This window comes from Bos javanicus, chromosome 5 (assembly GCF_032452875.1).
Source record: "Bos javanicus breed banteng chromosome 5, ARS-OSU_banteng_1.0, whole genome shotgun sequence".
Classification (NCBI taxonomy): domain Eukaryota; kingdom Metazoa; phylum Chordata; class Mammalia; order Artiodactyla; family Bovidae; genus Bos; species Bos javanicus.
Genome location: NC_083872.1, coordinates 97877222 through 97901257, shown reverse-complemented (window position 1 = coordinate 97901257; position 24036 = coordinate 97877222). Strand labels below are relative to the sequence as shown.

Genomic DNA, 24036 nt, shown 5'->3' with positions numbered 1-24036 from the left:
ATAGTGTATTGGTTTTAAATTTTTATTTATTTTTAATTGGAGGATCATTGCTTTACAGTGTTCTGTTGGTTTCTGCTGTACAACGTGAATCAGTCATAACTATATATATACATCCTCTCCCTCTTGAGCCGGCCTCCCCACTCCCATTCCACCCCTCTAGGGAAAAATAAATTTAAATCAGAACTTTGCTTTGAGGAAATGGAATGGAGTGACTGAGCCCTCAAGCCTCTAGAATTTGGGAGCTTCAGCCAAGGCCCAAGGGGGTACCAATTGTGTGTTTGCAGAATTCATACAAAAGTGAGCATTCCTCAGTATATGAAACAGCAGACATCTATGGAGTACTACTTTGTGTATATCTGTGAGCTACTTATGTGCCTTGGGTCTGAATTTCAGAGACAAAAGTACATGATTCCTTCCTCAAGGACCTTACCCAGTAACTGGAAAGAAAGCAAGAAGGTCGATAACAGTATACAAAAACGATGCTATGATAACTGCCAAAAATGAATCTTCAACCAGAGCTCCAGCTCCTTGAAGAATAAGATTTAGTTATAAATGAGCTATGTTGTGGCTGAAAACATTTTGACTCCAAACTATAACCAAGTTTCACATAAGCAAAACTGCCTTAAGCATAAATCAGAAGGAAATGGTATTTTAAATTAATTCCTCAAGTGAGTTGCCAAATTTAGGACACGAGAATTTCAAGAATTGGCAACTCTACAGCTCTCATGTTTTGGCTTTTATCTCCTTTAAATTACAGTAGTATTTCTGACACCAAAAATCATTAATTTACAGTATTTCTTCTTTGTTAATCCCATCACTGTGGTTTGTTGTCATGATTATTATTACTGTTTATTTACTTTCTTAGTAGAGAAGGTACTAAAACCTGTCTCCTAAGGTCGTTCTGATAATTAAAACATATAATATGTTTAGCATAGTGCTTGTCTAAAAGAGTGCCATCATTAATGTTAACTGTTGTTTTTCTTGAAATTTAATGCTTTATACAGTGCCTGCCATGTAGTTAAGTTTTAGTAAATTTTGATACTACGTGGTTATAAAGGGCTTTCAATATCTTGTTTAATCCTCTCAGCTGGCTTCAAGGTACATAGTTTTACCCCCCCTTTTACTGATAGAGAAATTGAAGTGTATCAGTCAGATTTTCCATCTGATCTAAGCCGAGAAAGAATTTACTGAAAGGACAGTGGTTTACAGAATCTCCTGAAGAACTCTGAAATCAGGTTTTGGACAACCTACTCAAGCAGATGGCCAAAATCCGGCCACAGAACTGACCTGGTGAGGTCACTGTGGCTATCACGACCAAGTGCTCGACACACCTTGTACCACAAACAGTGACGGCTGGCCGTGGAGACTGGACTGGCCACTCTTTCTGCTTCCGTTGCTTCCTAAGAAGCACTGGTTCTCCAGAAACCAGAGAATGGACCTCTTGGAAGGCCCCTGTTTTGCAACATTTGCTCCCTATTTAGTAGCTGGAGCTGGTGGACAGATGGATGGAACTTCAGCCGTTGGGCTTGTGTTCTGGCTGCAGGGCAGGTGGGAAAAAAAGAAGCTTTTTGACTCTTCAGTTTGGATATAATAGGTGACTAGGCTCTCAGGTGTGATTCTTTGCCTATTGCCAGCTCCTTGGGTCGTAACTCTCTGTGTTAAGGGAAAAAATACTCTTTTGTTTCCTGTTAATTGTAGATAAACTGAGTAGAAATCAAGATTGTTTTCCTTATTAGTAGGCCTCCTGTGTGGAAAAAAATCAGTTTTTCTCTAAAATCCATCTTGTTCTTAGAAATTAGCTGTTAATTTATAACAGTATTGCCTGAGGATTTTAAGCTACTAGTGAGTGTGAGAACATTCTGTCCGTTCAGGGTGTTTTGTTCAGTGTAAACAGTTTATTCAATGTGTCCCCTAATCCGTGGGACAGCGTATGTAATCCTTCAAGGAAGCCATGAGTTAACACCAACAAGAAAGGTGACTCCTCTGAACAAAGAAGTCCTGACATTAATATTTCCGATATCTTTTTTGTTGCATCCTTTTCTTAGTACTTCATTTGTTTTTGTATAAAGCAAGTCTGTGATTCATCTTTCTGAAAACCTTAAAAAAAAAAAAAAAATTCAGGTCCCCATTGTGCTTGCTGTTGACTCTGTAAAGACCCTTGCAGAGTCTGTACTGTGAGGAGCTGTGTACACACACCTCAAACTAAGTGTCAGTGGAATCAAGTGTTAGATGCTAGTGTTTAAAAGAACACTTTGTTCCTTAAAAGCAAACTCTTTTAGAAAGGGAAGAAGCCCTTGGTGCTCCCAAAAAACCCATCTTACTTAGTCTGGAAAGCTACATTTTGAGGGTGTCGATGTTTCAGTAAGTGGAGCACACCCGGGTGTTGTGGATGCTTGGTGCCAAGTTGCACGGAGGACCCAGGTGCCCAGTGTACAGGCTGGCATTCATTCTTCAGAGGAGGGAGACAGAATGGGCTTTCTGCATTCATTCAGTGAGAGATACTGAAAACCTGTGGCATCCAAACTATGTATGTTCATTGGTTCAGTTCAGTTCAGTTCAGTTCAGTCGCTCAGTCGTGTCCGACTCTTTGCAACCCCATGAATCGCACACACCAGGCCTCCCTGTCCATCACCAACTCCCAGAGTTCACCCAGACTCACGTCCATCGAGTCAGTGATGCCACCCAGCCATCTCATCCTCTGGCATCCCCTTCTCCTCCTGCCCCCAATCCCTCCCAGCATCAGAGTCTTTTCCAATGAGTCAACTCTTTAGACTGCATTTCTCTGATTATTGTTTTAACTTTTTATCTCATATTGGAGTGTAATCGATCAGCAGTGTTGTGATAGTTTCAGGTGGACAGCAAAGGGACTCAGCCATATACATGCATGTGTCCGTTCTCCCCCTTCATTATCTTTTATTTTCGTACTCAGAGTAAGAGTCTTCTGAATTTAAATATGTTCCTTTCTGCAGATAATTCTAAATTAGTCTTAACTTTGTGTGTTTTTTTTTTTTTTTAAAGAAACATGGTGTAGCAGTCTAGAATAATACTTTGTCTCTCTCTACAGAGAAACTTGGAATTTTTGAAGTTTAGACTTAGAAGCAAACATGGTTCAACTCAATCAATTTTCAGAGAAGGAAATGAGACTTAGATGTTTTCCCTTGGTTTATCCTTTTATAGTTTTCCTTTTATTCCCTATTGGCCACACATTTTTGGCCACTTTATTAGGTATTGTGAAATATTTTTGTTGAGCGAAAGTGAAAATCAACCTACCATCTTAACCCTTTTTGAGTGTGCATTTCAGTGGCAGTAAGTACATTCATATTATCGTGCAACATCACCACCATCCATCTCTAGAACTTCATCATCCAAAATTGAAATTCTGTACCCATTAAAGGGTAACTTCCTGTTATCTCCTCTCTCAGCCACTGGCCACCATTCTTTTTCTTTCTTTCTCTATGAATTTGACTATTCTTTGTACCTCATGTCAGTGGAATCATACAATATTTGCCCTTTTGTGTCTGGCTTATTTCACTTAGCATAATGTTCTCAGGGTTCATCCATGTTGTAGCGTAGGTCAGAATTTCCTTCCTTTTTAGGCTGAATGATGTAACATTGTATGTATATACTACTTTCTGCATATCCATCAGCCTAATGGTGGATGCTTGAGTTTCTTCCGTTTCTTAACTCTGATGAATAATGCTGCTGTGAACGTGAGTGTACAAATATCACTTTCAGTCCTGGCTTTCAGTTCTTTGAGGTATATACTCAGAAATGGAATTGCTGATAATCATACAGTAATTTTTAATTTTTTGAAGAACTGCCATGCTATTTTCCACAGTGACTGTACTACACATTTTACATTCCCATCAGCAATTGTAAAAACACTTTGGAGGGTTCCAATTCCTCCACGTTCTCACCAGCTCTTATTGCTTTCTGCTTTTTTGATAGTAGCCTTACTAATGAATGGGAGGTAGGATCTTACTGCGGTTTTGATTTGCATGTCCCATATGATTAGTGATTTTGACCACTGTTTCATGTGTTTATTGGCTATTTATATATATCTTCTTTGGAGAAATATCTAGTGAAGTCTTTTGACCATTTTTGAACCAAGCTGTTTGGTTTTTAATGTGAGTTTTAGGAGTCTTTTTTTTAATGTATTCTAAATGTTAACCCCTTATCAGATATATGATTAGCGTATATTGTCTCCCATTCTGTAGGCTGCCTTTTTACTCTGTTGTTAGTGCCTTTTGTTGCATAAAATTTTTAAATTTCCATGAAATCGAGAATTTTATCTTTTGTTGTCTGTATCTTTCATGTCATAGCCAAGAAATCATTGCCAAATCCAATGTTGTGAAGCTTCTGTCATTTCCTCAAAGAGTTTTATAGTTAAGTCTGATCCATTTTGAATTAATTTTTGTATGTGGTGTTAGATAAGAATTCAGCTTCATTCTTTTGCACGTGAATATCCAGTTTTCTCATCACCATTTCCTAAAAAGACTGTTCCTTTCCCCATCAATGGTTTTGACACCATTGCAGGAAATCATTCGACCATATACATGAGGGTTTGTTTCTGAGCTCTCTGTTCTATTCCTTAGGTCTTCCTTGGTGGCTCAGTCAGTGAATGGTCTGCCTGCAATGCGGGAGACCCAGGTTTAATCCCTGGGTCAGGAAGTTCCCCTGGAGAAGGAAACGGCAGCCCATTCCAGTATTATTGCCTGGAGAATTCCATGGACAGATAAGCCTGATGGGCTACAGTCCATGGGGTCACAAAGAGTCAGACAAGACTGAGTGACTAACACTCACTTTTATTCTAGTCCATGGATCTGTATGTCTGTTTATGCCAGTAGCGCACTGTTTTGTTTATTGTAGCTTTTTAGTAAGTTTTGAAATCACAGAGTATGAGTCTTCCACTTGTGCTCTTCTTTTTTAGGATTGTTTTGCTTACTGAGGTTTCTCTGAGATTCCATATAAGTTTTAGGATGTACTTTTCTATTTCTGCAAAAACTGTTGGAACTTCAGTAGGCATTGCACTGACTCTGTAGATCACTTTAAGTAGTGTTGATATCTTAATAATCTTGTCTTTTGGATCATGAAGATGAGTTGTCTTTCTGCTTATTTATGTCTTTTTCAACTTCTTTCACCTGTGTTTTGCAGTGTTCATTGTTCAGTGTTCATTGTACAGATCCTTTGTCTCCTTGGTTAATTCCTAAGTATCCTTTTTTCATACTTCATTAAATGTAATTGTTTTCTTAATTTCCTTTTTGGATTGTTTATTGTTAGTATATAGAAACGCAACTGATTTTTTTGTGTTAACTTTGTATTCTGCTAGTGTGCTGTCTCTCTGCTGAGGATCAGGGCTTCCCAGATGTTTTCTAAGCCTGCACCTTTCCTGGGCATACACAGTGAATTTCTGACTTCTCCCATATATGTGGTTGCTTTTGATTGTTCTCATGGCCAGTGTCTAGCTCCAAATGTTCCCATGTTCAATATCTAGCTCCACAAAGGGAAAAAGGAGAAAAATGAAAGGGAAGAAAAAAGTTGCCAGCACTTTAAGTCCCCGGAAATCACTTCATTTGGAGGGTGAGAGGCCTTTCAACAGTGCAGGTGTGCACCATGAGTGGCCACGGCCTCCGTGTCTGCCCTTTGTGATCAGAACAGGAACCCCTGGTGTTTGGAGGGACCGGCTCCTTATTGCCCACCCTGGCTCCTACAAGCTGTATGTAAGTTGTTCGCCGCTGCCTGCCATAGGGGTTTGGGGATGGTAAGATGCTGCTGTGCTAAAAGGCTGAAAGTGACTGAAATCAAGCACAGTTTACCATCCAGACCTTCCCCTGGAAGTTGAAGCCTTCAGTAGACTCCAGAGTTCCAAAATAGTTGTATCAGACAGATTCTGCCAGTGCAATTGTTGTCTAGGTGGAGAGATGGATTCCTGGTGCATCCCATTCTACCATCTTCCCAGAATCCTCTCTGTTTAATTTTTCAAGGAACTACCATATTGTCTTCCACAGTGGGGGTGCCATTGTACATTCTCTCCAGCAATCCCTAAGGGTTTCAATTTCAGCAATGTTTTGAAACATAGTTTTCAAAACATTTTACATCCTCATCAGAACTTATTATTTTCTATTATTTGGATAATAGCTGCTATGTCAGTTACAAGTGGATCTCATTGTGGTTTTTATGTTTTTTGGGTGTTTTTTTTTTTTTTTTTTTTTTGCATTTCCCTAATGAGTAGTGATATTGAGCATCTTTAATGTGCTTAGTGACATCCTTGTATCTTTGGTGAAATGTCTACTTAAGTCCTTTGCCCATTTTTGAACTGGCTTTTGTTGTTACTTTTGTTCACCTCTGTGTTCTTTGTATTTAAGTCCTGCTGCTTCTGGTAATCTGCCTGAGGAGGGAGATAACTTTTTTTGTTATTCTCCACAGTCCTGATGTATATAGTATATATAGAAGGCGATGCTAGCAGATATTCGTATATGGTAGGGCTGGCCCTGCTTATTTGATTATGGCAACAGTTGGTAGTTGGGGACTTGGGGACATTGAGGACATTGAGAAAATTCACATGAATTGAGTGCCTACTCTATGCCTTACACTATGGCAGGCGTACCTTGGTGTAATTCTCTCAGCACTCCTTTAATGTAGGTAGTATTTAATTTGCAGATGAAGGGTTTGAGTTCAGGGAAGTTAAGCATCCACCTTCCCATGACACAGGTGGTAAACAGCAATGAAAGTGAAAAGTGAAAGTGAAGTCACTCAGTCATGTCCAACTGTGCGACCCCATGGACTGTAGCCTACCAGGCTCCTCCATCCATGGGATTTTCCAGGCAAGAATACTGGAGTGGGTTGCCATTTCCTTCTCCCGGGGTTCTTCCCAACCCAGGGATCGAACCCGAGTCTCCCACATTGCAAGCAGACTCTTTAACCTCTGAGCCACCAGGAAAGTCAAATAGCAATTCCTGGATTCAAATTCCCAGGTCAGTCTGATTCTAAAGCTTATACTTTGCTTCATTATGTCAAGCTGCCTCTTTTCCTTGCCCTGTAAGTTCAACAAGAGTGCAAGGCTTTGAGCCTGGAGACTATTGAAGAAGGATAATGAGTTGACCCTTTACTTAACTCTTTGGGAGGAAAAAGTGGAGGAGATTGTAAAAAACTAAGTTAAGTTCTAGAGGATAGGATTTCTTGAAGATAGTGAGGTGTCTCATTTGTAGGTACTGATCATGCTTGCAAAAGTTGTATCTGCTTTGGGTTGTTGACATTCTCTTTTCTTGTTTCTTTAGTACCATAAACCAGGGTATTGACCATGGACAAATGGGTGCCTGAACCTGGAGGGGTGAAATGCTTTCTGTGCCCTACCGCTGATTCCCCCCAAGCCTGAGTACCCCTTTACCTCCTGAGTCTTAAGACAGGGAAGATGAAAGGGAACAGATATTTACCAGGATCCTACTGTATGCTAGGTAAATCCTGAAAGGGAAGTGATTATTATCCCAGTTTTACATGAGAAAACTGAGGCTCAGAGTATAAGGTAAATTGTCTAAGTTTACACAGTTCATAAATAATGGGACTCAAATCAGCTTTCCCCATGTTCCCTGTCTTGGTCCATTTGGGCTTCTATAACAAAATATCATGGACTGGATGTCTTCAATCAGCAGAAAATTATTTCTCCCAGTTCTGGGGGCTCAGAAGTCCACAATCAAAGTGCTGGTGAGGGACCACTTCCTGATTCACAACGGGCAGTCTTTCTCCTGTGTCCTACATGGTGAATGGATCAATTTCACCCTCTGGGGTTTCTTTTATGAGGGCACTAATCCCATTCGTGATGGCTCCACCCTCATGACCTAATCACCCCCAAAGGCCCTGCCTCCTCATACTCTCACATTAGGTTTCAGCACATGTATTTTGGGGGGATACGGACATTTAGTGTGTATGTAGCACTACCTCAATGAGCAAGTTCTTTCTTGGCCCTCTGGTAGTTAGAACCTCTGGTAGAAATTATTAGGAGGGAGCATTCTCTCCACTGAAAACTGTGATAGATTGGGTGTTACACTGGGGCTGTCTGCACTTGCAGTGTCTTCTGCCACATGGATTAACCAAAACAATAATGGTAGCCATTCTGGGTGGCTGCTTCTCCTGAGTGAGATTCGTGTGCCTCTGAGGTGGACATAAAAGTTCCTCAGGGAACCAGTCATAGAGGGCATGCTTTTCTGAATACTGCAAAAGAACCGATCGCCAACGTACATCATAAAGGTCCTGTTTAAATGGGCAGGTGTTTGTAGACCTGAATGCCTTTGGGATCTAGAGTTTAGGTAAATAATACACATGGCTTATGTACTTTTGACTTTGAAATATTCTGTGACCAATAGAGTAAAAAATCCTTGATTTTGTGGGGAGGTGATTTCATTTTTTTTTAAATCTGTTGCTTAGTTGTACCTTCACAATAGCTATTGTCAAAGTTACATAGCTTCTGCTTTCTGGATTCTGCAGAAGAAAATGACGCTTGTTATGCTGTTTCCCAAAATTGAGTGCTATTACTCATAGTACTGATTTCTACTCCTGAAAGTAACTAAGTTTTTAAAAGTTAAGGAATTCAGCTTGGTAATAGCATAGGTTAATAGCCATATGGCTCTGTACTATACTTTAGAAAGACTTTTTTTTCCTACCTGACATTTCAGAAAGAAAAAGATTTCTCAGCAAAAATCTTTTCCAAATTTCTAACCCTGATGGTTTTTCCACTCAACACTTTACACAGAGAGGTAGGTACAAATGGCAAGTTGCTGTATCTGTGTAATACTCAGACGTGGTCCTCACCCATTCCCCAGAGCCCACTCTTCATTCCTGTATAAACAGAGTGGTTTCAACAGGATCTTAGAGTATGCCTCAGTATTTACCATTTGCAAATATGGAATCTATTAAATCACGTCTTCAGTTCAATAAACATCTACTTTGTGTACATCACTGTGTTAAGCTAAAGAAGAGTTAGACAGCTGAGGGTAATGGCCCTGTTCCCTAACACAGTAAGGAAGACATAATTTAGAAACTTTTGTTTAACATGAAAAACTAACCATAAATCCATAAAAAAATAGAATATCAGGGATGAAGTGTCATGACTGCTAATTTTTTAATGGCTTAGGAAAAGACAACAGAAGGATGAAGTATTAATAGATGTGATAAAATGTCAGTGGCTGATTCTAGATTATATTTGGGTATATAGTTTTTCTTTTCTGTATATTTGAAAGTTTATGTAATAAAATTTAAAAAAGGGAAAAAAGACTTAACCATAAAGAGCATTTATAAAACTCTACAAAAGATCATTTCAAGGGTATATAGGGTTCATTGTCTGTTACCTAAGCACAGAGGAGCCTGGTGGGCTGCTGTCTCTGGGGTCACACAGAGTCGGACACGACTAAAGTGACGCAGCAGCAGAGTTGGTAAGTAAGACTGAAAATAGAGGGATAAGCCTAGAGGCCCTCAGAGGCCAGGCAGGTAATGTGAATGAGGGGTGCTGGTTGGCTGAGTTCAGGTAGAGGTTGACAGAGCAGGAGAGCACACAGTTAAAGCATCAACAATGTTTAAAAATGAACATGTATTCCAAATTAAAACCTCTTGGAGGGCAGGCAGTATATGGTCTCCTGCAAATGAAAAAATTTACCATCTCTGAATGTACCCAGCTTTCTGTCTGCTCTTCTCCTTTCATCAGAAAATATAGGGGTGCTTCAGGCATCAGAATGGGGGAGCTGAGTTCCTGACACTTGAGAACCTGGGAAAACTTTGTTCTCGTTGCCTCCAGGACCAGCCTGTCTTGTTGGAGCTCTGTAACTTCAGGAGTAGAAAAAGTGGCCCATCTTTTTTTTTTTTTTCCCTCTGTCTTGCTCCTTCTGTGTCCTGGAGCTGGATTTATGGGCTGATTTTCATAGATTCCTTCTATTATCAGAAGCACATTCTGATAATAGACCTGTGTACCTGAGCTTTGTTTTTAGGTGTTTAGGGGAGGGTGTAATTGCAGTTTATAAGGGTGATTTCTTTTTCTTTTTTAAATTCTATTTTATTTATTTATTTTTTGGCTACACAGCATGTGGGATCTTAGTACCCCAACCAGGGATAGAAGCCATGCCCCCTGCTTTAGAAGTATGGAGTCTTAACCACTGGACCACCAGGGAAGTCCTTTCAAGTGTGATTTCTCTGACCTTGGAGTTGCTGAGCGGCTTCCTTTGAACACCTTAGGGTACCTTCTAGGCTTAGCAAACTTTCCCCCCACCTCCCTCATTTTTGTAGGAAGAAGGGTCAGAGTTTTGATTGAAGATCTGTCGCTGGTTTGGAGGCTCTCTGCTTCAGCCTCTGGTGCCATGAGCCAGCCCTGGCTGGAGCTCTCCTCCCCGCCACTCTTAAGGGCAGGCTCTGGAATCTTCCTCACTCACCTTGGAGGAGCAGGTGCAGGCTGAGAGCAGGCCTCACTCTGAAGTATATATGGGAATGCAGAGCAGGGACCCTGAGAAGCCTTCCTCCTCCTGAAGATTTCCTCAGCTCACTCTTTTTGTTTTTTTTAATTAATTAATTAATTTGGCTGCACCGGATCTTAGTTGCAGCATGTGGGATCTAGTTCCCTGACCAGGGATTGAACCCAGGTCTCTTGCACTGTAAGCCTGGAATCAAAACCACTGGACCACCAGGGAAGTCCTCCATTCTTGATAATTAAAGTAAACTATTTAAATATGGTAAAGACTATTTAATAACTACCAATAGCAATTACACAATGAACAGCAAAATACTTAAATCTTTATATTTTAATTCAAGAGCTTGACTGAGATTCGGGCAATTACCACTTACATTTAACTGTCTAAGAGAGTCTTATAAATACAATAGGGGTATAAAATAAGTACCACAGACATTATACATAAATGAAAAAAGTTTTTATTTTCTTCATTTTTTATATACCTGTCTTTTATAATGTCATATCCTTGGGAGATTTTTCCATGTGAATATGTACAAACCTTGGGTTTCCCTAGTGGCTCAGATGGTGAAGAATCTGCCTGCAATGCAGGAGATCTGGGTTCGATGCCTGGGTTTGGAAGATCCCCTGGAGAAGAAGAGGCTACCCACTCTAGTATTCTTGCCTGGAGAATTCCATGGACAGAGGAGCCTGGTGAGCTACGGTCCCTGAGGTCACAAAGAGTTGGACATGACTGAGTGACTAACACACACATGCATAGACCGTCTTCATTCTTTTCTGTGGCCCTGTAATACCATTTATGGATGTACCTTGATTGATACTGATAGCAAGCTCCCTTGATGGATATTGAGGTATTCGCTCTCCTTTTATTATTATAGTCACTGCTACAACGAATAATCATTTAAATAATGATACATCATTTAGCACGTGTGCTAACATATAAATTCCTAGAGAAATTGCTGCATTAATGGCTTTATGCATTTGTAATTGCATAAATTGATATCATTGCCAAATCACCCTCTATGATGACATTAGCAGCTTACATACAAATCAGCAATGCCTGTTTCCTCATAGTTCCACCCATAGAATTTTTAATCACACTTTTGGATTTTTACCAGTTTAAGAGAAGAATGCACTTCCAGTGAAATCTTCTTTTGTATTTTTCTTATAATGAGTGAACTTCTGCATCTTAAGAGTTGTGGCATTGGTATTTACTTTTTTGTCAAATGCCATTCATATCCTTTGTCCGTCTTGCTTTTGCTGATTTTTTGCTTGCCAGTTTCTAGGAGCTCTTTATCTAATAGGAAGCTTACCCTTTATGATACATGTAGCAAATATTTCTTGCAGGTTTTTTGTTTTGTTTTAGCTTACACTGCTTTTTGCCATGAGGAATCTTGATTTTTATCTTTTGGATATATCAATGTTTCCTTTATGGTCTTTGTGTTATCATGGCCCACTTTTTTTTTTTTCTTTTTAAATCCTGGCCCACTTTTGATGGCACAAAATCTTTTAATTCCTCTTCTCACAGTTTGTCTTCAGTCTTTTTACGACTTCAGTCCTGAATTGACAACAAAGTGCTCTAGGCACCTTTCTTCCCAAGTCTGCGTTCCAGGAACTGTATTCTTTGTCAGTAGTGGCGTAGCCATTGATACCTTCATTAGGAGATTTTAGTGGTCTGAAAAATCCCACATTTTCTCAGTATGGACACTCTAGAAAGATGTTTGGCAGTTGCTTATAAAACTGAACGTGCAGTTGTCATGCAACCCAGCAATTGTTGTTGCTGTCCAGTTGCTTAGTCGTGTCCGACTCTTTGCAACCCCATGGATTATAGTACGCCAGGCATCCCTGTCCTTCACCATCTCTAGGAGCTTGCTCAAACTCATGTACATTGAGTCAGTGATGCCATCCCACCTTCTCATCCTCTGTCGTCCCCTTCTCCTTCTGCCTTTCCCAGCATCAGGGTCTTTTTTAATAAGTTGGCTCTTTGCATCAGGTGGCCAAACTATTGGAGCTTCAGCTTCAGCATCAGTCCTTCCAATGAATATTCAGGACTGATTTCCTTTAGGACTGTCTGGTTTGGTCTCCCTGCAGTCCAAGGGCCTCTCAAGAGTCTTCTCTAGCACCGCAGTTCAAAAGCATCAATTCTGCAGCACTCAGCCTTCCTTATGGTCCATAAGTCATCCATACATGACTACTGGAAAAACCATAGCGTTGACTAAACAGACCTTTGTTGGCAAAGTAATGTCTCTGCTTTTTAATACTCTGTCTAGTTTTGTCATGGCTTTTCTTCCAAGGAGTAAATGTCTTTTAATTTCGTGGCTGTAGTCACCATCTGCAATGATTTTGGAGCCCCAGAAAATAAAGTCTGTCACTGTTTCCACTGTTTCCCCATCTATTTGCCATGAAGTGATGGGACTGGATGCCATGATCTTTGTATTTTGAATGTTGAGTTTTAAGCCAGCTTTTTCATTCTCTTTCACTTTCATTGAGAGGCTCTTTAGTTCCTCTTCACTTTCTGCCATAAGGGTGGACTCATTTGCATATCGGAGGTTATTGATATTTCTCCTGAGAATCTTGATTCCATTTCGTGCTTCATCCAGCCTGGCATTTCTCATGATGTACCCTGCATACAAGTTAAACAAACAGGGTGACAGTATACAGCCTTGACGTATTCCTTTCCCAATTTTGAACAAGTGCATTGTTCATGTCCGGTTCTGTTGCTTCTTGACCTGTATACAGGTTTCACAGGAGGCAGGTAAGGTGATCTGGTATTCCCATCTCTTTAAAGAGTTTTCCACAGGTTGTTGTGATTCCCACAGTCAAAGGTGTTAGCATAGTCAGTGAAGCAGAAGTAGATGTTTTTCCAGAATTTTCTTGCTTTTCTGATGATCTAACGGATGTTGGCAATTCCACTGGTTCCTAATTCCCCTGCCCTTTTCTAAATGTAGCTTGAATATCTGGAAATTCTCGGTTCATGTACTGTTGAAGCCTGGCTTGGAGAATTTTGCTAGCATGTGAAATGAGTGCAATTGTGCAGTAGTTTGAACGTCCTTTGGCATTGACTTTCTTTGGGATTGAAATGAAAACATCTTTTCCAGTCTTGTGGCCACTGCTGAGTTTTCCATATTTGCTGGCATATAGAGTGCAGCACTTTCACAGCATCATCTTGTAGGATTTGAAATAGCTCAGTTGGAATTCCATCAACTCCACTAGCTTTGTTTGCAGTGATGCTTCCTAAGGCCCACTTGACATCTCACTCCAGGATGACTAGTCTAGGTGAGTGACCACACCATTATGGTTATCTGGGTCATTAAGAGTTTTTTTTTATAGTTCTATGTATTCTTGCCACCTCTTCTTAACATCTTCTGCTTCTGTTAGGTCCACACCATTTCTGTCCTTTATTGTGCCCATCTTTGGATGAAATGTTCCCTTGGTATCTCTCATTTTCTTGAAGAGATCTCTAGTCTTTCCCATTCTGTTGTTTTCCTCTATTTCTTTACATCGTTCACTTAGGAAGGCTTTCTTATGTCTCCTTGCTATTCTTTGGAATGCTGCATTCAGATGGGTATATCTTTCCTTTTCTCCTCTTCCTTTCGCTTCTCTTCTTTTCTCAGCTATTTGTAAGGCCTCATCAGACAACCAGTTAGCCTTTTTGCATTTCTTCTTGCAGATGGTTTTGATCACCACCTCCTGTACAGTGTTATGAACCTCTGTTAATAGTTTTTCAGTCACTCTGTCTATCAGATCTAATCCCTTGACTCTATTTCTCACTTCTACTGTATAAGCGTAAGGGATTTGATTTAGGTTATACCTGAATGGTCTAGTGGTTTTCCCTACTTTCTTCAATTTAAGTCTGAATTTGGCAATAAGGCATTCATGATCTGAGCCACAGTCAGCTTCCGGTCTTATCTTTGCTGACTGTACTCTTTGTTTTGTTTTTCAATTGTACTCTTGGGCATTCATCCCAGAGAAATGAAAATCTCTGTTTACAGAAAAACCCATATGGCAACTGTCCATAGCATCTTTATTTGTCATAGCCCCAAACTGGAAACAATCCAAATGTCCTTCAACAGGTGAATAGTTAACCAAACTCTGAGTGATACATACCATGGAGTACTACTCGGAAATAAAAATGAACAAACTACTGATACATGCCACAAGTAAATGAATCTCTGAGGGATTATGCTGAGTGAAAAAAGTCAATCCCAAAAGGTTACATTTTGGATTTTTCCCTTTTTGAACATTTTTGAGATGGCAAAATTTTAGAAATGGTGAACAGATTAGTGGTTGTTGGAGCTGAGGATGGAAGAGGGGTAGTTGTGGTTATAAAAAGCAACAGAACTTCTTGGGGTGTTGGAATGGCTCCGAATCTGACTGTGGTAGTGATACACAAACCTAGGCATATGAAAAAACTGTACAGAGCTAAACACACGTCCAAAAAAAGTGGGGATATCTGAGCAGATCAGTGGGTCGTACCCATGTCAGTGTCCTGACTGTGATATTGTATTATAACTTTGCAAGATGTTGCCTTTGGGAGAAGTTAGGTAAAGGAATACACAAGGTCTTGTACACAGGATCTCAATAAAAACGTCAGATCTAAAAAATAAATCCTTATTTCTGCCAAAGTCAACCCTGTCAAAAGCTCCTGCGGGGAGGCAGGCTCCTAGGAGCTCCAGGCTGTCTCCTGCCAGGGTCGGCAGTGGAGGTGGGGGAGCAGGGCCCTGTGGGGTGCAGCCTTCATTCTGTCAGGCCAGAGGAGGAGCTGAGAGAATTCTCTGGAACAGCTCCTTCCGGTCAGGCAGCCTCCAGCTTCTTTAGGGGATGAAGAACTTGGCTTACGTTCCGGTTCCTCAGAACCAGTGGAGGTTTGACATTGGTGGTTGGGAGGCAGGAGTGGGGAAGGCTTCCCAAGACAAGCTTGGATGCGTGCGAGTCCATCCCGATGGTGCCCAGCGCATGCGCTTGTCATGTTTATTTCGGATCTGCACTGTGCCATTGGCTCTGGTGTGAGTGTACTGCTCTGGGTGTGGAACGGGGTCCCCGAGATCCCCAGGCTCCCAGTAGGGATTCTCAGAGGTCAAAACTATTTTCACAGTAATACTTAGATGATTGTTAATTACTCTCATCCTCTTATAGGAGTGTACAGTAGAGTTTTTCAGAGGCTTCATGATGTAAAATAGCAACATGTTAAATGCAGAAGCAGGTCTGAGACTCTAGCTGTTTGCTATGAAGCCAAGACAGTGAAAAGACTTAGAAAAATGTAAATGAATGCCACTCTTCTCACTTCTTTGTTTGGAAAAGTAGTTATATCCTTTAAAATATGTTATTTACATGAACACATAATGGGGTTATTATTATTATTAATTAATTTTAATTGGAGGCTAATTACTTTACAATATTGTAGTGGTTTTTGCCATACATTGACATGAATCAGCCATGGGTATACATGTGTCCCGCATCCTGAACCCCTCCTCCCAGCTCCCTTCCCATCCCATCCCTCAGGGTTGTCCCGGTGCACCGACTTTGAGTTCCCTGTTTCATGCATAGAACTTGGACTGGTGATCTGTTTCACATATGGTAATATACATGTTTCAGTGCTATTCTCTCAAATCATCCCACCCTCGCCTTCTCCCACAGAGTCCAAAAGTCTGTCATTTATATCTGTGTCTCTTTTGCTGTCTTACATATAGGGTCACCGTTACCATCTTTCTAAATTCCATATATATGCATTAATATACTGTATTGGTGTTTTTCTTTTTTTTTTAATTTTATTTTTTAACTTTAAAATATTGTATTGGTTTTGCCATATATCGAAATGAATCTGCCACAGGTATACATGTGTTCCCCATCCTGAACCCTCCTCCCTCCTCCCTCCCCATACCATCCCTCTAGGTCGTCCCAGTGCACCAGCCCCAAGCATCCAGTGTTGTGCCTTGAACCTGGACTGGCCACTCGTTTCATATATGATATTATACGTATTTCAGTGCCATTCTCCCAAATCATCCCACCCTCTCCCTTTCCCACAGAGTCCAAAAGACTGTTCTATACATCAGTGTCTCTTTTGCTCTTTTCGTATACAGGGTTATTGTTACCATCTTTCTAAATTCCATATATATGCGTTAGTATACTGTATTGATGTTTTTCTTTCTGGTTTACTTCACTCTGTATAATAGGCTCCAGTTTCATCCACCTCATTAGAACTGATTCAAATGTATTCTTTTTAATGGCTGAGTAATACTCCATTGTGTATATGTACCACAGCTTTCCTATCCATTCATCTACTGATGGACATCTAGGTTGCTTCCATGTCCTGGCTATTATAAACAGTGCTGCGATGAACATTGGGGTACACGTGTCTCTTTCAATTCTGGTTTCCTCAGTGTGTATGCCCAGCAGTGGGATTGCTGGATCATAAGGCAGTTCTATTTCCAGTTTTTTAAGGAATCTCCACACTGTTCTCCATAGTGGCTGTACTAGTTTGCATTCCCACCAACAGTGTAAGAGGGTTCCCTTTTCTCCACACCCTCTCCAGCATTTATTGCTTATAGACTTTTGGATCGCAGCCATTCTGACTGGCATGAAATGGTACCTCATAGTGGTTTTGATTTGCATTTCTCTGATACTGAGTGATGTTGAGCATCTTTTCATGTGTTTGTTAGCCATCTGTATGTCTTCTTTGGAGAAATGTCTATTTAGTTCTTTGGCCCATTTTTTGATTGGGTCATTTATTTTTCTGGAATTGAGCTGTAGGTGTTTTTCTTTCTGACTTATTTCACTCTGTATAATAGGCTCCGGTTTCATCCACCTCATTAGAACTGATTCAAATGCATTCTTTTTAATAGCTGAGTAATATTATTTAAAAAAATGATAAGTGTTCAAGAATTTTCTGGGTTTTTTTTTCATTTTTTAATTGGAGGACATTTGCTTTACAATGTTGTGTTGGTTTCTGCCATACATCAACATGAATGAGCCATAGGTGTACATATGTCCCCTCCCTCTCTTCTCCCACCCCATCCCACCCCTCTGGGTTGTCACAGAGCACCAGATTGAGCTCCCTCAGTTACACCAGCAGCTTCTAACTGGCTATCTGTTTTACATACGGTAATGCATATGTTTCAGTGCTACTCTTGATTTGTCTCACCTTCTCCTCCCTCTGCTCAGTTTTAATTTTTAACAGCTTTGAATATTGCTTTAAATTACATACACAAGTGCTTTGGGGTCCTCAATAATTTCTGGGAGGATCAAAGTGTCCTGACACCAAAAAGTTTGTGAACCTTTGAGTTGGAAGGAAGCACTTGATCAGAAATCAGGGGACTTGAGTTCTGGTCAGAACTTTGTTGTGTGACCCTTGGCATGTCATTTAAGCTCTTTAACTGATATTTCATCTTTTGTAAATGCTAATAATTATCCTGGTCTACACACCTTAAAGAAAGGTAAGGTAATTCTGTGTGAAAGGCTTTGAAAACTAATGTCCTATTATACAAATTTAAGGGAATTTAATAGTTATCCAGCTAAACTGATGTTGGAAGAAAATGTAAAGGATGAGGCTCATGGCATGTTAGTGGACATCCTGCTCAGCTTTTAAATGTCTTCATGTTTGTATTTCCTCCTAATAGTTTCCTTATATATATTTTCTTCTGTTTCTCAGACAACCATTTTACAATTCTTTTGGTCAAGAAGGGATTTATATTCTTAATATCTTAAAGTAGTGCCATAAGGTCAGGTGTTGTGTCTTGTAGAAACCACTTACTGTGTGACTTTAGGTAAGTTACTTAACCTCTCTGCATCTTGGGTTCCTCACTTGTAAAATGCAGCTAATGGTCATTTACTTTTCTGGGCAATTATAAGTCTGAAAAATAACGCCCAGGAGGCACTTTGCCAAGTGCTTGGTTCATACTAGACCCTCCATAAATGATAGTTGCTACAAAAGTTGCAAGGTTAAATTTAAACCTCTTACTCTGTCTTCCACGAACTTGTTATTAAACTACTTTATTCACAAGTTTACTAGTAATTTTTCATTTCATTTGTGTTTTTTTTTTTTTCTTTTTTTTCTGCTTTGAAGGGCTGTTGAGTGGCCAGACTTCCCCAACAAACGCCAAACTGGAGAAACTGGATTCTCAGCAAGTGCTGCAGCTCTGTCTCCGCTATCAGGACCACCTCCATCAGTGCGCTGAGGCTGTTGCTTTTGATCAGAACGCTTTGGTGAAACGAATCAAAGAGGTAATGGATTGCGAGAAAGTAGCATGGCTGACTCAGTCTCGTGATTCCCTGTACTCCTGAGTCCTCTTCTCCTGGGGTGTAGCACCACTGACCCCACTCTTTTGGGAAGTAGTCATTTTCTGTTTCAGTGTCTTAACATTTGTCCCCATGACTTTGGGAACGTTGTCTTTCCCAGCAGTAAAATGTGGTGATGGAAAAGAGTGGTCTGTGGAGTAGACTCATCTGAAGTTTGAATCCTGGTTCCCCATTTATTTGCTTGGGAAGGTTACCTCCCTTCTCTTGGTCTCAGTTTCCTCATATGAAAAATGGGTCTAATAGTAGTAACCTTCCTGAAGGGCTGCGTGAAGATTAAATTGCTCAGTATGTGTTAACTGTTGTTAGCATGTGTGAAGTCCTGCCATACTAATTTGCTTTGACTGACGCTTCAACTCTTTCCTGTGTGTAGTTTATATTTTGTTTTCTAGTCGAGTATCAGTTCTTTGAGAGCAAAGCATCTGACATCTTCCTCAATTATATTTTTCACTGTGTTAGCAGGAAGAGCTCAGTGATTCTTATTGGTTAGATAAAAACAATTGTGCCTACTTAACCCACAGGGTTTTTGTGAAGAAAGACACAAGATAATTCATGTGAAAGTACTTAGTAAATGAAAGAGTGTGTGGTACGCATGTTAAGTAATTATGAATAACAATAAGTGGATACTTCTTTTAAACATTTAAATATATCATTGACTGGGCCAGCGCATCACACAGCTCTGGGAGCATCAAGGTATAAGTAAGTATGTTTACAAAAATTTTCAATCAAGAAGGAATTTCTCTTCTGATACCTTGAAGTGATGTCATATAAAGAAAAGGTAAGGAGCTGTAACTTGGAGAAACCACCTATGTGAATGGCATTTCCTGGCATTTAACAAATTAGTCCTGGTCATTGACTCTGGCAGGAGAAGATGGACATGAGGAAACACACAGGGAAAAAGTGGAGAATCACTGCAAATTAATGATCAGTTAGTCATAGAAGTACTACATCCTTGAGATGACGAAGTAGTCGTTAGCTCTACTAATAGATGTAAATGTGCCAATGCCTCCATTATTTTACTATTTACTCTCCATAGAATGTTGTGTGCATATATGCTTTTCTTATGGACTAACGGCTTTTATATGGAAAGTATTAAATATGACCTTTTTTATTGGTCAGCATGCATGTGGCCTTTTCGATATTAGACTTATTTTACTACATTATGGTCGGCATAACTTGAAGTTCCAAACATGACTATGTATTAGAATCACTTGGATTTTTTTGTTAGTTTTAGTGTTGAATTCTTCTCTCCTCTCCAGTAGGCCTAGCCTGTGGTCTGTGAATCATTATTTTAATAAACTTATTGAATGATACGAACTCGATTCTCCATTACATGGGATTTGGGGACCACTAGTCTAGAGCATTATTTTCCAAGATAAGTTCTGTAAAACTGGTTCCATGCAAAGAAGGTCAGACTTCCTGCATATTTTATTACCATCCTCAGAAAGTCCCAATGCATATTATCTTATTAAAAGTTCTTAGCAATGTTACAGTAAAGAACATAAGCACTTTTCACACTTATTTGATTTCGGAACCCTTATCTTGGGTAGCATCTGTTAGCATCTTATATGAATAGTCTTTTTTTAAAGTTGATCTTTAGCATCTTCACAGTACACATACCCTCTGACTTCTCTCTCTCTCTCTCTCTCAAAACAACAATAGTATTTATTTGGTTGCGTTGGGTCTTAGTTGCATCGTGCAGATCTTCATTCTGGCATGCAGGCTCCTCACTGCAGCATGTGGGCCCAATTGCCCTGCATGATATGGGATTTTAGTACCTTGACCAAGGGTTGAATCTGAGTCTCTTCTGTTGGAAGGCAGATTCTTAACCACCGGACCACCAGGGAAGTCCCAGGAGTGGTGTTTTTTAGAGCCTTCTTTGGGAAATGCTTCTGTAGACGTAAGACGTTAACATTTTTGACTGTGTTAGAAATTAACCATGTCATTAGTTTTCAGATTTTAGAATAAATCAACATTTTACTGTTTTCTGTCTTCTTTTTGATAGGGTCCTCTACTCCATACCTGTCATTTCATGGTTTAGGAAAATGTGGTACAGAAAGATTAAGTGACTAGCTCACTGTCAAAGATCTGGGCAAAGTATTTTGTAGGTGATAGTACTGGACAGACAGAGTTCATTATACCACACTTTCAACTCCAGAGTGGTTTCTTGGGCCCCAGTGAGTGTTAGAATCACCTGGGAATTTTCACTCCAGTAAATGTGGTGGAAAACTTTACACACACACTGAAGTGGACAAATACTGTGGCCTTTCCTGTCCTCGCTGCTACTGCCCTGCCTGGCTGCTACAGGCACCAACTTGTGAAGACCCTTGTTTCATCCACACCCCCACTCACTCCCTTCCACCTCCCCAGCTGGTCTGTTTTGCAGGAAATCTCAGGCATATTATTTCATTCATGAATATTTAAGCATATTTATCTTTAAAAATAGAGGACCCCTTTAAAAAACTGTTTAATTTGAATTACTTTCAGCCTTAGAGAACAGTTCAAAGCATAATTCAGAGGATCCCTTATATGCCTCTCATTATTTTGTCTAAAGCGAGCATCTTACAAAGCCTTAGCACAATGACAAAACCAGGACATTCACATTGGTACAATACCATTAACTAAATGGAGATTTTTTTTTTTAAACCAGTTTTTTCATTGACAAAGACTCCTTTTTGAAAACACAGCCAGAGTGCCATTATCATACTTAAAATATCACCTTCATTCATGCAGTATAGCTGAGATGCTTTTAAGTGACATGTTGATTTCACTCCAAACCAGTTAGATGGAAACTTTTGAAGGGAGGTGGGTGGGGAAGGGAGAAAGCCAGGCCTTGGTGTTCACGAACACGCTCTGGATAATTCTCACAAGTAGCCAGGGTTGAGCACCAGTGCTGTGGAGCGTTCATTAAAGACAGTAAACTAAGTTTAAAATTCTGCGTTTGAGGAGCCCTGGAATTCACTTGGAGCCGTCAGTAGTGGCCAGAATTGTTGCCAAGCAGAGACAGCAGGCCGGGTACGAGCAGTGCCTCGTTAGCTCTCTTAGGGCCAAAGAGGTGAGCACAGTTTGCAGGTTTTCATTGGAGACGTGTCATCTCTCTTGGTGCAAACTCCTGAAACACACGTGTCTGTGTGCACTCACTTCAAACCCCAGGGTTGAAATTAGTCACTTCCAAAGGAATAAAGCAGAGGATGTCGTTTTGATCAAACACCAGTTCGCTTGTATTATTCCAGATGTTTCCTGGAAGTTGGGTTGCAAGTGTAAGGAAGTAACATAATGCTATATGTGTGGAAAAGTCAAGGAACTTAATAACCGTGGAGAATGTGTATTAGTGGAAGTAGAACCTGGATCAGCCAGAAGCCCTGAAAGCTGCAGTGCTTGGGATCACTTCCGTTTGGCTCAGAGGGAAATGTTTCTGTAACCATTGCTGAATCAGATAGAAGAAAACCAAGAAGTTAGCTGGGCTTTCCTATTGCTAAATTTGGATGATGCTCTTGAATAAAAAGTTGATAGGAATTTGTTTTATCAGAGAGGAGTGAAAGCTAGGGGTGTCTTCCTTCACACTAGAGAGTCTTGTCCATTGACCACTAGTTTCCCTAGTAGCTTCAGGATGACCCTCAGCCAGCCAGCCAGCATGGCCGAGCAGCTATTGTCAACTGACCTAGAGTGAGGGGCTTTAAGGGTGATAGAGAACCGTAATATGGCCCCTGCTCGCTGAGAGCTTCATCTAGGCGAGGGAACGAAGATACACAGAGCAGTAAGATGAAAGATTGGTGCCATCACTGTGGAGCACTCAGTTGTGGTTCACAACCGAAGGCCTTGGAGAGTTCAAGATTCTAATATTCTGGATTGGGTGAGGCTAAAGTCACGTCTTCTAGGAAAACTGGGATTTGGAAAATGAATGGAGAAAGGAGAGTGTTGCCAGCTGTGGGACCAGCTGAGAGTCTCAGAAGACAATTAACTTGGGGCTTCAGAGGGACAGTGGAGAAACTAAACTTGTTCCAGGAAATCTCTCTGGTAAGAAGCAGATGTCAGAACTGGAAGGACCTGAGAGAGCTTCTGGTCCAAGGCCCTCGTTATGCAGATGCAGAAATAGATACTATGGAATTAAAAGTGGATGAAGATCAAATGAGATTTGGGGTTTTTGGTGTTTTTTTTATGGGTAGTATATTAGGCTAGTGGGTTGAGGGTGAAGAGATAGAAGAGAAGAGGTGGTGGATAAAGGATACAAGGTGAATTCTGAGAGTGAGGCCCCTGAGGTAGCAAGAGCCCTGGGGGCATTTGTTTTGAAAGAACAGGGGGAACTAGGCAGGTTTTTAAAAAGAGGGCACCGGGCACAGACCAGTCACACCTGAGGAGCCTGTGTATTTTTTCTGAAGGACAGGATTTGTTGAGAGTGACTATTGAGTAGTAGCACAGTTATGAGTCCAGGAGTTATTGCTGCGGGCTCAGCGGAGGTGGAAAGAACTCGGGCCTTGATTTTGTGAGCAGTTCTGTGTGGTGGTTCTAAGTGCGAACTCCAGAGCCTCATTCCCAGGTTCAGACCCTGCCACTGCCTTTAATGAGCTGTGTGACCTCGAGCAAGTTACTTGATTCTTCTTATTTTTAGATTTGGCTGTGCCCAGTTGAGGCATGTCTCTTAGTTGAGACACGTGGTATCTTTAGTTGTGACATGCAAACTCTCAGCTCTGACACGTGCATGAGATCTAGTTCCCCAACCAGGGATGGTTTTCCCCTTGCATTGCGAGTGCGGAATCTTGGCCACTGGACCACCAGGGAAGTCCTGCGACTTGATTCTTCTAAGCCTGTTTCCTCTTCTGTTACATGAGGATAAAAATAGTAGTCTGCCTCAGAAAGGTCTATGCTATGCTACTCTAAGTCACTTCAGTCGTGTCCCACTCTGTGCGACCCCATAGACGGCAGCCCACCAGGCTCCCCCGTCCCTGGGATTCTCCAGGCAAGAACACTGGAGTGGGTTGCCATTTCCTTCTCCAATGCATGAAAGTGAAAAGTGAAAGTGAAGTCACTCAGTCGTGTCCGACTCTTAGCGACCCCATTGACCGGTAAGGGTTAAATGAGTTACTCTGTGTAAAGTATGGGACCATGTCTGCCATATAATAAACACTGTGGTATTAGCTCTTGTTATTGTTTTGAATAAAAATAATGACTAATAGAAAAAAAATAACAACAGAAAATAATGACTGAGAGAGAAAAGCCTAACCTTAATGCTCTGAATTGGCCTGTGTGAACTTTCTTGATACCAGCAGCAGCCTAAATATTGACTCATCTTAAGTACTTTC

The 24036-nt window shown here is 40.6% G+C and overlaps 1 protein-coding gene across 3 annotated transcripts in view; it reads left to right on the top strand.

Annotated features, from left to right (window-relative positions):
* BORCS5 (BLOC-1 related complex subunit 5) overlaps positions 1–24036 on the top strand; it is a 97637-nt gene that overhangs the window by 48855 nt on the left and 24746 nt on the right. For all 3 annotated transcript variants that reach the window (XM_061417820.1, XM_061417819.1, XM_061417821.1), the window contains exon 3: positions 18507–18664. In XM_061417820.1, coding sequence (XP_061273804.1) covers positions 18507–18664 — 158 coding nt within the window. The remainder of the gene's footprint in view (positions 1–18506; positions 18665–24036) is intronic.